The 13,479-nt window shown below is 50.4% G+C and overlaps 1 protein-coding gene across 1 annotated transcript; it reads left to right on the plus strand.

Annotated features, from left to right (window-relative positions):
* Positions 1–319: 319 nt before the first annotated feature.
* MYBL2 (v-myb avian myeloblastosis viral oncogene homolog-like 2) lies at positions 320–13,279 on the plus strand (the record flags this gene model as incomplete). Its single annotated transcript, XM_009876592.1, has 13 exons — positions 320–446; positions 1,488–1,559; positions 1,926–2,018; positions 3,883–4,103; positions 4,245–4,401; positions 5,184–5,453; positions 6,875–7,261; positions 8,183–8,322; positions 9,281–9,380; positions 9,942–10,055; positions 10,310–10,426; positions 10,648–10,794; positions 12,975–13,279. Coding segments are annotated over 13 exons (2,074 nt in total), but the record flags the coding sequence as incomplete, so codon positions are not given.
* Between the last annotated feature and the right edge of the window lie 200 nt (positions 13,280–13,479).

Consider the following 13,479-nt stretch of genomic DNA (forward strand, 5'->3'; position numbering starts at 1 on the left):
CCGCTGCTGCTTTTCTTTAGCCCAGCAATCCAAGGAGGGGAAATGGTGTCGGTCTCTGGATGCAAAGTCCTCTCGGGGGACAGGAGGGAGCAGGAACGCTCCTTCCTCCGCTCTCGGCAGCATAAAAATTGCAAACGCATGCTGGGAGTCCAAAGCTCGGAGACACCCTTTAAACCTGGGGTGTCTGAGTGCCTGTGAGGTGTTGGCGCTTGGGGTTGGAGGGGAGTAGCTCTGGAGCTCTGCTCTGCACAGGGCACGTTGCTCTTTGGGGCTCTGCTCTGCCTGGTGGAGGTTGCTTCCTCTGCTATCTTTTTATCAGAGGTGGAAATTACAGTTGTTTACTCATCTCAAGTGAGGACCAGGATGAGCTGCATTACCAGGATACTGACTCGGATGTGCCGGAGCAGCGGGACGGCAGATGCAAAGTCAAGTGGACTCAAGAAGAGGTGAGTGAGAGCTCAGCACTTGCTGAGAGCGGGTGCTTTGGGTAGGTCTCTGACATGGCACCCGTGGCTTGGGTGCCTCCACCCCAGTCCTCACCTGCAGGCTGTGACACCACCTCCTGCTATCTTGCTGCTGGAGAAGACCATGTGTCTGTTTTGCTGATGTGAGCTGAGGTCTTAAGGGGGCTGGGAGGTTTAGGGGAGTTTGGAGTGTCGTCTGGAGAGCAAGAGCTCCAGTTTAGCTCAAGCATGTGAGCCCTGAGTGAGGTGTCTGCTGCCTGCCACACTCTTGTGAGCAAAGAGGCATTCTGGAGGATGGCTGAGGCCTCCAGCAGGCTGAGTTGCTCAGTGGAAATGTCCTCTCTTTTCTCGAGCAAAAGCAGGGAATGTTGTGACTGGATCATGGCTTAGTCATCCTGGCCGAAGGCCTGAAATTAGCTGGGATATTCTCTTCATTCCCATCAGTTCCTCCATCATTTTTATTTTGTGTGAAAGCTACAACATGTCCTGTCTCTCCTGGAGACTGAACACCAAATAAGGTGGTCTTTGTGGAGAGTTCAAAGCCTTGGGATCATGTTGGGCTGCACATTATTTCATGCCTGTTTGCCCAGCCAGAGCATGCAGGCAAGGACACCCACAGCAGGTTTAATGTGAGCTCTAAGCATAAGCACACCTGGGCTACAGCAGGGGTCGTGAAAGAAATGCTGTAGTGCCCTGTAGCACTGAAAGACAGTAGCCCAGCAGGCTAGTGGTGATCTGCTTAAACCAGTTGTGTTGGCCACAGGGTTTGAACTGGAAGAGAGCTGAGCTCATGCTGATACAGAGCTCGGAATCAAACAGACTGTTCCAGCTGGGCCCCATGTGCTGAAGCACTGCTGAAGGATAGTGTGAGGTACCTTCCTTCCCTGAATGCAAAATGCCAGAAAAAAACCCCTTCTTGACAGTGCAAAATACAGCTTGTGTTCTTGATGCCCTCAGTCCAGGGGTGCCTGTGATGTGTATTTCCTCAGTGTATCTGAAAGTGGATGTCTTTGTTCTTTGCAGGATGAGCAGCTGAAGATGTTAGTAAGCCATTACGGGCAGAATGACTGGAAGTTCCTGGCCAGCCACTTTCCTGTAAGTGACCCCTTGCCCAGCTGGGAATCAGAGTGTTTGCATATTGCTTCTCGTACTTGTTGTGCTGGTTCTTTGTGTCTGTGCAGCACCTTGCATGGGGGAGACTCTGTTCTATGATTGTGAAAAGGTGCTCCTTTGGGACAGGGAGACGTCCTTCTTGTATAGATGATTTTCAAGGGCAACTCTGTTGGAACTGGGGCGAGAAACTGAGGTTGCTGTCCCTGCAGCAAGTGCCCGAGTCATAGTGTGTATCCTCTGTGTGCATCTGCAAGGTTTCTGTGGGACAGCCTATGTGTGTGGGTACTGCCATTGTTACGGGGGCTTTTGGAGCCTCTAACACGTGGGTATTCTCAATCCTTTTCCTAGAACCGCAGCGATCAGCAGTGTCAGTACCGGTGGCTGCGAGTGTTGAATCCAGACTTGGTTAAGGGCCCTTGGACCAAAGAGGAGGACCAAAAGGTAAGTCGAGGGCTGAGAGGATCTGAGTGTTGGGCTGTTAGTGCCTGCAGAGAGGATGGAGTTCTCAGACCATCGGGTCTTTTTGTAAACTGTGGGTAACTCTTTCCAGTGGTGGATACCAGTGAGAGCCTATTGCAAGCAGGAACCCATGGTCATGATGTGCAGGAGCAAATCTAGGCCTCTTCAGCTGAACTTCTCCCTTTCACACAGTACTGCTACAGTGGGTTGCCAAGGGAGAGAGCAGAAAAGGGAATTTATTTGTCTGCCTGCTGGCAGATCACTGCCTGACCTGGCTATGTTGAACTGAAGAGAAAATAAAGCTGGTATTTCCTGTGCCACAGCAGACAGACCGAAGTGGGTGTTTGAAGTCAGCTGGGTGAAGCTTGATTTCTGCCAGCCTGTTTGTCTGCTGATTCCAGAGTGAGCTGGGACAGGCCATGCTTAAGAAAAGTTTGAAAGCTTAAGAAAAGTTGGAATGAATTCCAACTTTTCATAGAACCATAGAATGGTTAAGGTTGGAAGGGACTTTCAAGATCATCTAGTTCCAACCCCCCTGCTGTGGGCAGGGACACCTCTCCCACTAGCCCAGGTTGCTATCCAAGGTTTTCTGCTGCAGTCTCTAGATTCTCTGTAATGCTTCTTGCTCCTCTGTTTCTTTCCTTTTTGATCCCGTTACAGGCTGTTATGGTCCCTGTTGCCTCCCATCTCTGTGTTATGTCAAGCACATCCTAAGGAAGCTTCTCATGATGTGCTTCCAGCTTCCTACAGCAGAACAGCTGCTGCCTCTTTTCCCCTTCCCTTTGCATGTTATGACTTTGCCGTCCTACCCAGGCTGAGCTCTGGCTTTCTTCTTCTGACACTGCATGTTGCTTTGCCCTTTAAGCACTCCAGCTCCTTGGCCTATTCCTCAGTCTGGTGTCTTTAGTCCGTATGTGCTTGATAATCGAGAGCCTGTAGTAGGGACACCTGTTATGGGCCAAGAGCACTGTGAGCATCACTTGTCTGTCCTTTCAGCTACCCTCCAGCTGGCTGTCTTTCATCACCCTCCAGCTGAGTGCAGCTGACCAGCCTAGAAATGCTCTCTGAGAACCCTTCATCTACCTCTAAGATTTTGGTGGGCTAAACCTTACAAGCAGTAGATTGTTGCATCCTGACTGTGCTGTGGACATATCTCAGGGGCTCAGAACAGATTTTGTTCCTAGAAGTGTTTGCATTGAGCCTCAGGCAGATGTGAAAAAGCCCTGGGTGAAGCGGTAGTAGCAAAGTGAATGGCTTTTAAGTGAATATGTTTGGTGTTTTTTTTATGCTTTGGAGCTCTCACTGTGTGTTCTGGTGCTAGCGGGGCATGAAGCTGCAGCTCTGGCATGTCCTTGGTGTGGCACACTCTTAAAGGGAGGCTGTGCCCAGCGGGCAGACCAGTGCAGAGCTGATGGGGACTGTTATCCTGTGGCCAGGTCCTTGGTAGGAGGGAGGGAAGAGGAGTCTGTGGATGTGGGATTTGGCCCTTGCTCAGAAATGGGCCTGTGTTTCTAAATCTGGGCCCTTCTGCCCTTAGTGCACCTGCCAGTGTCCAGCCCATGTTCTGTGAGTTCTGTGAGTGGTCACCTGCATTCACAGGTGTCATGTGGCAAAATGTCTGCATGGCAAGAACCTCTTTCAGAAATTTGTGTGAACTGGTGCTCTCCAAGTGCTGATACACCTCATGATCAGTGCTGGATCCCCCTCCAGCTTTTTCTCCTAAGATGGCCTTTCCCTGTCTGCCATTACCTGGTCCCAAGAGAAGTGAAGAGCAAAGCCTGAAGATGTTTGTTGACCGTCCCCTCCTTTATTCTGTTTCCTTATTTCCCTTCTGCTCTCTTCAAAGGTAATTGAGCTGGTTAAAAAATATGGCACCAAACAGTGGACCATGATAGCCAAGCACCTGAAAGGGCGGTTAGGGAAGCAGTGCCGGGAACGCTGGCATAACCACCTGAACCCTGAGGTGAAGAAGTCTTCGTGGACAGAGGAGGAGGATCGTATAATTTTTGAGGCCCACAAGGTCCTGGGGAATCGCTGGGCAGAGATCGCCAAGCTGCTGCCTGGAAGGTAGGACCTCTTTGCCTTTTTGGTGCCTTCACAGCTAGGTGATCCGTGTGTTGGGCTCACAGGATGGGGCTGGAGAGGGTATAGGGGCTGTTGCTGTACTTTAAAGCTGATGTAAATGGTGATTTCTGCTTCCTTCTGCAGGACTGACAACGCTGTGAAGAATCACTGGAACTCCACCATCAAGCGGAAGGTGGACACGGGAGGCTTCCTCAATGAAACGAAAGAGTCCAAGTCGCTGTACGTCCTTGTGGAGGTGGATGAGAAGGAGAGTCAAAGTCAGACGAGGGCTGGAAGCCAGGTACTGTGCGAGCACACTTGCAGCAGGCAGCTGGGTCAGTCCCTTGCTCTGTTAATGCATACGGAGCTGTTCGACTGCCCTTCTGCTGCCTCTCGCGCTGCCCTTGCCAGAGCCTGGTATCTACAGAGACAGTGTGCCTTTCCCCAGCCTGCTCCAAGAGACTCACTCTTGGGGAGATCTCTTCCCCTTGAAGTTATAGATGTAATGAGAGCCTGACTGTGTTATCCAGGGGGAGGGCAGCAGCCTGCTACTTCTGTTATCTTGCCAATCCCAGCATCAGGTCTGTCTTGGAGACTGAAGGGTTTTTTTTCTCTCCATTGTGCTGTTGCTGGTGGGAGAAGGAGGCTGCTCCAGACTGTGTGGGACATGGTGAAGACATCTTGTGTTCCATTCCTCTAAAAAAAGAAGCAGAGGGAGTACATCCGATTATTTTTTTTCACTAAGAAAGCATGTAGTTCTCAAAAACAGCCACCTGGAAAGTAGGAAATGCAGAATTAGTGCTGCCTGCTTCTGCTCAGCCTTTGTTCAACTTTCTTGTGGAATAATGTTAAGTGAAACCTTCAGTTACATGGTCCTGTGTTTGTTGTGTTGCATGGGCTGCTGCTCAGATGGTGTCTGAGACAAAGCAGTGAGGGAGAACAGGAATGTGAAACAAACTGAACAGCAGGTAGGAGAGCAGTTGGAGATGAATGTGTCCAGGGACTCTTGCTCTTTGTCCTTGGGACTTGACATTGTTTCCTTGGTTTCTACTAACCTGAACTTTCTTTGTTGTGTGTGCAAAGAAGGTCCTGCCCAACTGGCCAATCGATACGTCTGAAATAAAGGAGGAGGACGTCAGCGATGAGGAGGTGACAGGTGTGCAGGAGTTACCCTCCGAGCTGCCAGCTGCTGAACTGGTGGAGCATATCACTGGGGAGACTCCAGGGGATGTGGTGCCTGAAGATGCCTCATTTGTCACGTCACCATACAAATGGGTCGTTGAAACTGCCAGCTATTTGTACCCAACGACATCTGTGCCAGCCTTCAATGAAGCTCTGGACATGATTGAGTCTGTAAGTAACAGACCCTTGCTCCTGCCGCTAATGTAGGGAGACTGATCCCCACCTCTTCCCGTGAGTGAACTTTTACTGGGTCTCCTTACTCATCGCTGTGGGCATCCCAAGGAGGACTGAGTCAGTCATTGCCTTGTGGCTTCCCACCCTGGATTAGGCTTTTCCAGATCTGCCATCATTGCTCTGGGCTCTTACGTGGCTTAGGTGGATGTCCTTGTGCATGGGCTCTGCTGGTGTGGGAGGCTGTAGGTGCTGGCAAAGCTGATCTCCAAGGCCTCCTTTATCAGCCAGAGTATCCCCAGCTCTTCATAACAGTTCAGGCCCGTGCTTATGGGCTTTCCTTTCCCTCCTGTTACTGGGTGGGATAGGACAGACTGGGAATAGGCCCAGGCCCACTTGTAGGATGCAGGACAGACTCCTTCACACTGGGATGATGCCACCATTGGCTTTCAGTGGAGGTAGCTTCGCTGAAACTAGTGATTTTGGGCCAGTCAAGCAGCAGTGGAGGCATGCCAGGGTGGGAGGCTGGCTAGAATCAACAGAGCACTTTGCTGCCATCAGAAGGGAAGTGTCACTGCAGCCCCCACCCTGCCTGAGGAGCTTATGAGCTGATTAACCGTGAAGGATCCACTTTGCATATGTATAGGAGGACAGAGAGTCTGTGCCCAGCGCTTAAATGCCCATCTGTGGGTCCTTAGGGGCCTGCTTGTGTAGTACTTGGGGTATTGGTGGCGTTGGGCTGTGAAGCAGCTGATCTTTGAACTGGTCCTGTTAGTTATTTTTAACCTGCTTTCAGCAGTGGGTGTCACAGCAGAACCCTGTGTCCAGCTGTACTGATGTGCCCGGGGCTCTGGTTTGGCGTTGGGTGACAGTCGCTTCATTCAGCTCCTGTTCCCAGCTGCTTTTTTTTGTCCCCTCTGTGGGGGTGCAGCTGTTTGTGCAGCTGCACCGTGAACTGAACTGGGAAACCAATCTTGCGTGAATGGAAAAATCTGCCCTATGCAAAAACAGCAGCTTTCAGCTGGGTCAGCTCCCTGGTCCCTCTGCAGCAGAGGAGAGGAGGGCTTGGGCTCTCCTCTAGCCAGGCTCTTAGCAAGAGTTGGTGCAATCTCATACACCCACGTCTTTCACCTCCCAGTTTATCTCTGCATCTGTACCAGTCAGCTGCTCAGCTTTCATTCCTGGGCTGCTTCTGAAACTTTTTCACCAAAGGGGTTGTCAAGCACTAGAAGAGGCTACCCAGGGAAATGATGGACTCACCATCCCTGGAGGGATTTAAAAGATGTGTAGATCTGGTGCTCGGGGACATGGTTTAATGGTGAACCTGGCACTGCTGGGTTAACAGTTGCACTCAATGATCTTAAACGTCTCTTCTGATCTAAACAGTTCTGTCATTCTGTGGTGCTTTCTCTTGTGTGCAGGACCCAGATGGGTGGTGTGATCTGACCCAGTTTGACCTGCCTGAGGAACCTTCTGCTGGCAGCAGCAGCAGCAGCAACAGCCCAGTGAGGCAAACCCCCAGCAAGCCAACGCCTTCGCTGCCCAGCGTGACTGAGTACCGCCTGGACGGCCACACCATCTCTGACCTCAGCAAGAGCAGCAAGGGGGAGCTCATCCCCATCTCTCCACACTCAGAGGTGAGCTTCGGCACGCCACCCTCTGTGCTGAAGAGGCAGAAGAAAAGGAAGGTTTCCCTCTCCCCCGTCACAGAGAACACCACCAGTACCAGCCTTTCCTTCCTCGACTCCTGCAACAGCATGACGCCCAAGAGCACCCCTGTCAAGACACTGCCCTTCTCTCCATCTCAGGTACGGAGCAAAGTGGGGCCTGGTCTGGGCTCCTCTGCTTGAGCTTAGTTGTGAGCTAATAAGGATCGGCATTAGCACTCTTTAAACTTGATTAATATCAGGTATTCCCATTGGCTCTGCCAGTTTGTGTTTCTCCTCCCTTGACTGAGGCAGTGCCAGTGTGCAGAGCATGTCTCTGGTAAAACAAGGTACAGAGCTGGGTTCTTGCACTGCTCATCTTCAGTCCTGCCCTTCCTGCAGGAGCAGCAGCCTGTGCCTGCCTCTGGGAGCTCCTGCAGCATCAGGGAAGCGTAGAGACCCTGAGTGATGGGCAGGCCACGTGCCCACTATGAGGAAAGAGCCACCACTATGTGCCTGCCCATTGCAGGATGGATGGGAGGGCATTGTGCTTCTGTCCCCAGGCTGCTGTTGCCCGAGCAGTGGGTAGCAGAGTGGCAACAGTGAAATGTGACTTTCCCTGTTCTATTCTAGTTAAGTCAGACCAGCAAGTTTTTAACTTGTACGCTGTTGTGTTGCATGGACTTCGCTCACAGTAGCCAGCTCAAGGTTGGAGTACACCTTTGGTGGGCTAACGTGACCTCTCCTTCACCATTTTGCTTGGCCTTATCTGGAGCAGTGCAAGGAGAGACTTCTACTCTGGAGCTGCTTGTAGTCGTATCAGCTCATCTCTTATGGGAAGTGAATAATCTTTGTAAGCATGAGGCACTTTGGCAACTTTCACATTTGTGACCATGCACAGGACTGTATGAGTCTGTAAGAGTTATCCTGGTTTATACTGGGACGTATTCCTCTTGTGCTACTTGTTATGAGAAGATTGTCCCTACTTAGGTGTTGCCCTGTATTTAGGAACAGTAATGACTTGCGATACTGTGCTGAGATGCTTGAGACTGAGTGTCTGTCTTTCTTTCCTGTGCTGTGCAGTTCTTAAACTTTTGGACCAAACAGGATACACTAGAACTGGAGAACCCTTCTCTGACCTCCACGCCTGTGTGCAGTCAGAAGGTGATTGTCACCACCCCTCTGCACAGGGACAAGACCCCTCTGCTCCAGAAGAACTCAGCGTAAGTCCTTTCCTACCCCATCCCCAGCTGGGCAGCGTCCTGTTTAACCCAGGGCCTGTGTCCCATTCACACACTACTGAGAGGCATAGGACAGGCTGGGGACTTCCTTAAATCAGTGTTTCCCCCCAAAGACCACTCCTCTCCAAGCTGTGGGCAACAAGTGTCCCATCTGTTTTCTCTGCAACCAAGCATCCTCTGTTGTGCTCAGCTGCTGGGCTGTCGCCTTGCATGCATGTCTTTGGGAATAATTGCTGTGCTGTGAGACCTGTGCCAGCAGGGAAGGGATTTGACTTCCAGAAAAAGAGCTGTTCAGCTCCATCCCCTTAGCTCTGTACCCTCTGCTTTGCCTGACCTGTTGGGCAGCCCAGGGTGATGATTACCCAAGGTGCTGTACAAGGCAGATGAGAAGGGATGTGCTGCACAGGGAGTGTTTTGCTGGTGGACTGAAGCAGCGCAGTATTTGGGGGTGTTTGCTGGGCTAGCAAAACCACTCTGGTGTTGGCACAGTCCAGAGCAGCTTCCCTGTTCAGGCGGGGTGAGCTGACTTGGCTGCTCTAACTGCATTTGCACCCAGGACTCCTGCTGTGACCAGCCCAGACTGGGCCTGAGCAGATCCACCAGCAGAAGCATTGCAGGGTGGGGTTGCTCTGCAGAGCTGTGTGGTACCGGTGTCAGGGCTCTGTACTCTGCCGGCTGACGAGAGAGCCTGGTAGCTGGCAGGGTGGAGCGGCATAGCTGGCATGTCTGAAAGATGTTTTCCGTGCTAAAGGCTCCCCTGTGCCTGTTTGTTCTGCTCATATCCCTGAAACAGTCCAGCCAGGCAGGTGGCTTCTGCTCTGGTGCTCTTCCACCATGAGACTCTGCAGGTAGCTTGTGTAACAAGAGGGTTTGGAAGGACAGTGGTGACTTTGTGTTACAGTGTGTCTGATCCTTTGTCTTTTCCAATCTCTGTTGCCAGGTTTGTCACACCAGATCAGAAGTACGTGGTAGACAACACTCCTCACACCCCCACGCCTTTCAAAAACGCCCTGGAGAAATATGGACCAATTAGGCCTCTGGTAAGGGTCGGGCAGGTCTGCAGCTCCCAGGTGACAGAGCACAGCGAATGCAAATGGAACATGGGGTGGGTTGCAGTGGAGATGTGAGTCAGTTGTTAGCTGTGTCATAAAGTACAGTTTGGTAGTGCCAGGCTGAGATGGGAAGGATGAAGGGCACCTTATCATGGCAAAAATACCTTGGTAAGTAGCCACAGGACTCTTAGCTCCTCTGTAAAGTAATAAAAAATGCCAGAAACTGCCCTTGAGTCAGGCTGCAGTGTCTGGCTACTGATGACCTTGAAGAAAAGCAAGGAAGTGATCTACTTAAGCCTCCCTGGGGAACTGGTGTGTTTGGGGTTCAACTGATAAGAATCTCTTACGCCTGGAGATCCTGTAAATCTGTCAAGCAAGCAGAAATCTTGTCATATCTTTTCCAATCAGGAAGCAAATAAGCCACCTTTGTGTTGGGACTCCCACTGTGGGCTCCCCTGTCTCTATTATCCCTTGAGGGAAATACTCATGAGTCTTTCTGGCATACAAATTTTGATTGTCTTGTGCTCTCTCTCCTCCTCTTCATGTCAGCCCCAGACTCCTCACCTGGAAGAAGACTTGAAAGAAGTGCTCCGAAGTGAAGCTGGCATCGAACTTATCATAGAGGATGATGTAAAGCCTGAGAAACAGAAGAGGAAACAAGGAGTGAGCTGATTTTGCATCTAGAACCTTCTCATGAGCTGTCGTGTTCTTGAGGGGTGTTTCGGCCGGTTTTGTTCATCCAGCTGTTGATGCTGAAGGTTTTGGCCCATGGCTGCTGCCTTTTGAACAACAAGAAGTGCCTGATGTTAAGGCCTGCTTAAAATATGGCCAACTGTGTCCTGGTATATGCCGAACCCCTTAGGATGGGTGTTCACCGGGTTGATTCGTGCCGACACTTGTTTTTCTGTGTCCCCCAGTTGCGCAGGAGTCCCATCAAGAAGGTGCGCAAGTCTCTGGCCCTGGATATTGTGGATGAAGACACGACGCAAAACGTGCCTGCCCTCCCCAAGACTGTCTGTTTCAAAAGAGCGCAGGTGAGGGATGCTGTGCTCAGAGAGGGAGTAGAGTCGGCTTCTGCTCAGAGAAACCTTATGTGGAGCAGTGGAGGGAGCTTTGCCACCTTTGAACAGTCTGTGTGAATGTTGTTGAAGGGCTGGGTTGTTGGCTGGCCTTTAGTCCCGGCCAGGTGTCAGCACTGTTAAGACAGATTAAATTGTATCCTTACAGTTTGCTCTTTTATTCCCCATCTTTGCAGCCTGTGAATTTCCTGTCGAGGTCCCTGAACCTTTCCTCCTCAAGCAGGAAGAATGACAGTGGTTTGCTCAACAGAGCCTTTGTGCAAGTGCAGCCAGAGAAAATGTCCTACAGGAAAATGCCGAGCCATTTCAGACCACCAGCACCGGTAAGCTCTGCAGCCTCTGCTTTTCCAGTCTGGTTAGCTGCTAGAGCAGCCCTTATCCCTGCTTGGGAGGAGGAGGAGCAGCAGTGAGGGGATGAAGCTCTGTGCGTTCTGCATAGGTATCCAACACTGTCAGGGCTGTCTTTGCACCAAGGGTTGGAGGTGCTGAGCCAGCAGTATCATGCTGCAGCTTCCTTCTATCTCTTGCAAACCTGCCCTTATGCCGAGGCTCAAATCCCTGTGATCAGAGCCGTGGGCTGCTTTAGCGTGTTGAGCCTTGGATTTCCTCATGGGAATCCTCATCCTGTCCCAAGCCATCAGGAAATTTGGATGACTGATCCAACAGTGAGGTAAACTTTCCTTTTTTCAGTGAGCACTGCTTGGGTGGACAGCAATAGGCTCATGTGTTTTGTTTCTCTGGGCATAGCCTGTGAAATGGTGTATAAATGCTAAAAAAAAGGTTATTTCCCATCCCTGTGACTTTTGGGGCATTGCTGGGTGGTGGTGAAGGCTGTGTGCCAGAGGCAGCATAGGCTGCTTTATCCTGCCATTTACCTGAACCCATGGCCCTGCAGAGCTCCAGCTGGCAGTGCCACCTTGTAGCTTGTGCTGGGGTTTGTGCTGTTCCAGCTCCTGTGCTCCTTGGCTCCTCATGGTTGTATCTGTGTTGTGCTTGAGTAACAGCAGCCTACAAATGCCCTTTGGGGCATAAGCAGTTTCTTGTGCTCTTTAAAACCTTTGCCACTTGGTATATTTGCAGGCAGAATGCATTAGAAGAGGGGTGTCCTTGCTTTGTTAGGCAGCATGGCTTGGAGAAGGGGATTTGGACCGTGATTGGGCAGGTGCTTGCTTGAGCCAAGCCATGGGAGCTCTCTGGTAGCTTGAATGTGGATAGAAATACTGGCTTTCCTTGGTGGGGAGTGAAACTGCAACTGGGGGTTAGTGTGGGGGTGTTTTCACATCCCAGGAAGAGCTGAGGCACAGTATTGTCTTCACTGAGCAGCCTTGGCTCAGTCTTCCTGAGACACTGCAGGGAGGGGTTTTGCATCTGTCCCTGATTATAGCTGTCTGTTCTGAAAGCTCTTTTTTCTGATTAAGTACTTCTTGGCCAGAGTAATTCCTTCCCCTTCTCAACATAAACCCTACTTAAACACTTCCATTTCTCCTCCTGTCCTAGGCAGAGTCATATTGCTCTGAGAGCTGATAGATCTGTATAAATTAAGCTTCAGGAGTGACAGTGAGGCAGCTTATGCAGTGACAGAGCACAGATGTGCCATGAAATCCCGTTGCCCAAAGCCAGTGGAGCTGTCTGTGCTGTTGTTGGGCTCTCAGGATTTATTGTGCTGGACTGGTGTTGTAAGCAGTGGCAATTATTTGTTAGGGAAGCTCACTTTGCTGTGAGCTGAAGCTAGGTCAGCCTCAAAGCCACACCGTAGCTCTGAGGGATGTTGTTGCTGTAAGCAAGTGCTGAAACTCAAGCTTTGGTTCTTTTACAGTGCGTGTAAATGAGTATTTCCAGTTCAGGGCATTGTGTGTCTCTTGGTTGTTTATCAGAGGATTTGCAGGGTTTTCCTGGAGTGCAGAAACACCTCAAAATCACCACAGTCACCCTTTCTGCCTGCGGGGGCTGAAGCACATTTGATTTCCAGCTCTTCTTGTGTGCTGTGGGGCCCTGCTGAAACCAAAGGAACCAAATCACTGTTAAGGGTGGTCTTTGACCAATCTGGGCTTGAGGTTGCACAGCTCCTGTGAGAATGACACTGGTTGGGAATAAATCCCAAAGCTGTTGTAGAATTCCTTCCCATCCTCTGCAGTTTCTTCAGCACAAGGAGTCTTAGTGGGTTCATGCTTTGAGGTTTTTGTCTCAAGCCAAGTAAGGCAAAGCCCTGAAAAGACACGTGGGTTTTCCCGAGATGGAGCATTCCCCTGGGAAACTGTCGAAGGTAATGCTCTACTCTCCTAGAAACAACTGTCTCAGCTGAGATGAGTAACTGGTGGCGTGTAAGTTCCTTCTGGTTGCAAGATGGGTGCTCATAATTCTATAAGTTTTATTACTCTTGAGTTGCAGATAGTTGTTAATTTTATTTAATTGAAAAAACAAACAAACCAACCCCAGCCTGTCGACAGTGTGTTTGTCCTCTCCCTTAACTGTGTTGTACATGTACTTTCTTTTCGCTCTGTAGATGACCAGGGCTTGGAAAGCTGTAGCCTGTGGTGGAACCCGAGACCAACTCTTCATGCAGGAGAAAGCTCGACAATTTTTGGGCATGTTGAAACAGAGTCACACATCAAGGACGTTAATCTTATCATGAAGGATTCTTCTGCTTTTTTATTTTATTTTTTAATATTTTTTTTATAAGTGGAGGGGAGAGAGAACCACAGAAAAGAATAACCTCTGCCATGCCTTGGTGTATGGGAGTGGCTTTTTTTTTTTCTTCTCTTCCTGGGTAGATCTATATTGTAATAAATGGGGCTAACTGCTGCCTAATGTGTGGAATGCAAGCTTTGGGATTGCTACAAAAAGGCAAAAAGAGGGAGGGTTGGAGAATTAACAGCAAGCCCTCTTTCTGCAAGACCTGGGTTCTGCAAAAGCAGATGCACAGGGCCTTGTTCCACCGTGTCCAGCGAGCTGTGAGACCACCCTCCCAACCTGCCTGGATTTGGTGCTAGCCGCTCTGGCAACTCAGG

This window comes from Apaloderma vittatum, unplaced genomic scaffold (assembly GCF_000703405.1).
Source record: "Apaloderma vittatum isolate BGI_N311 unplaced genomic scaffold, ASM70340v1 Scaffold45919, whole genome shotgun sequence".
NCBI lineage: Eukaryota > Metazoa > Chordata > Aves > Trogoniformes > Trogonidae > Apaloderma > Apaloderma vittatum.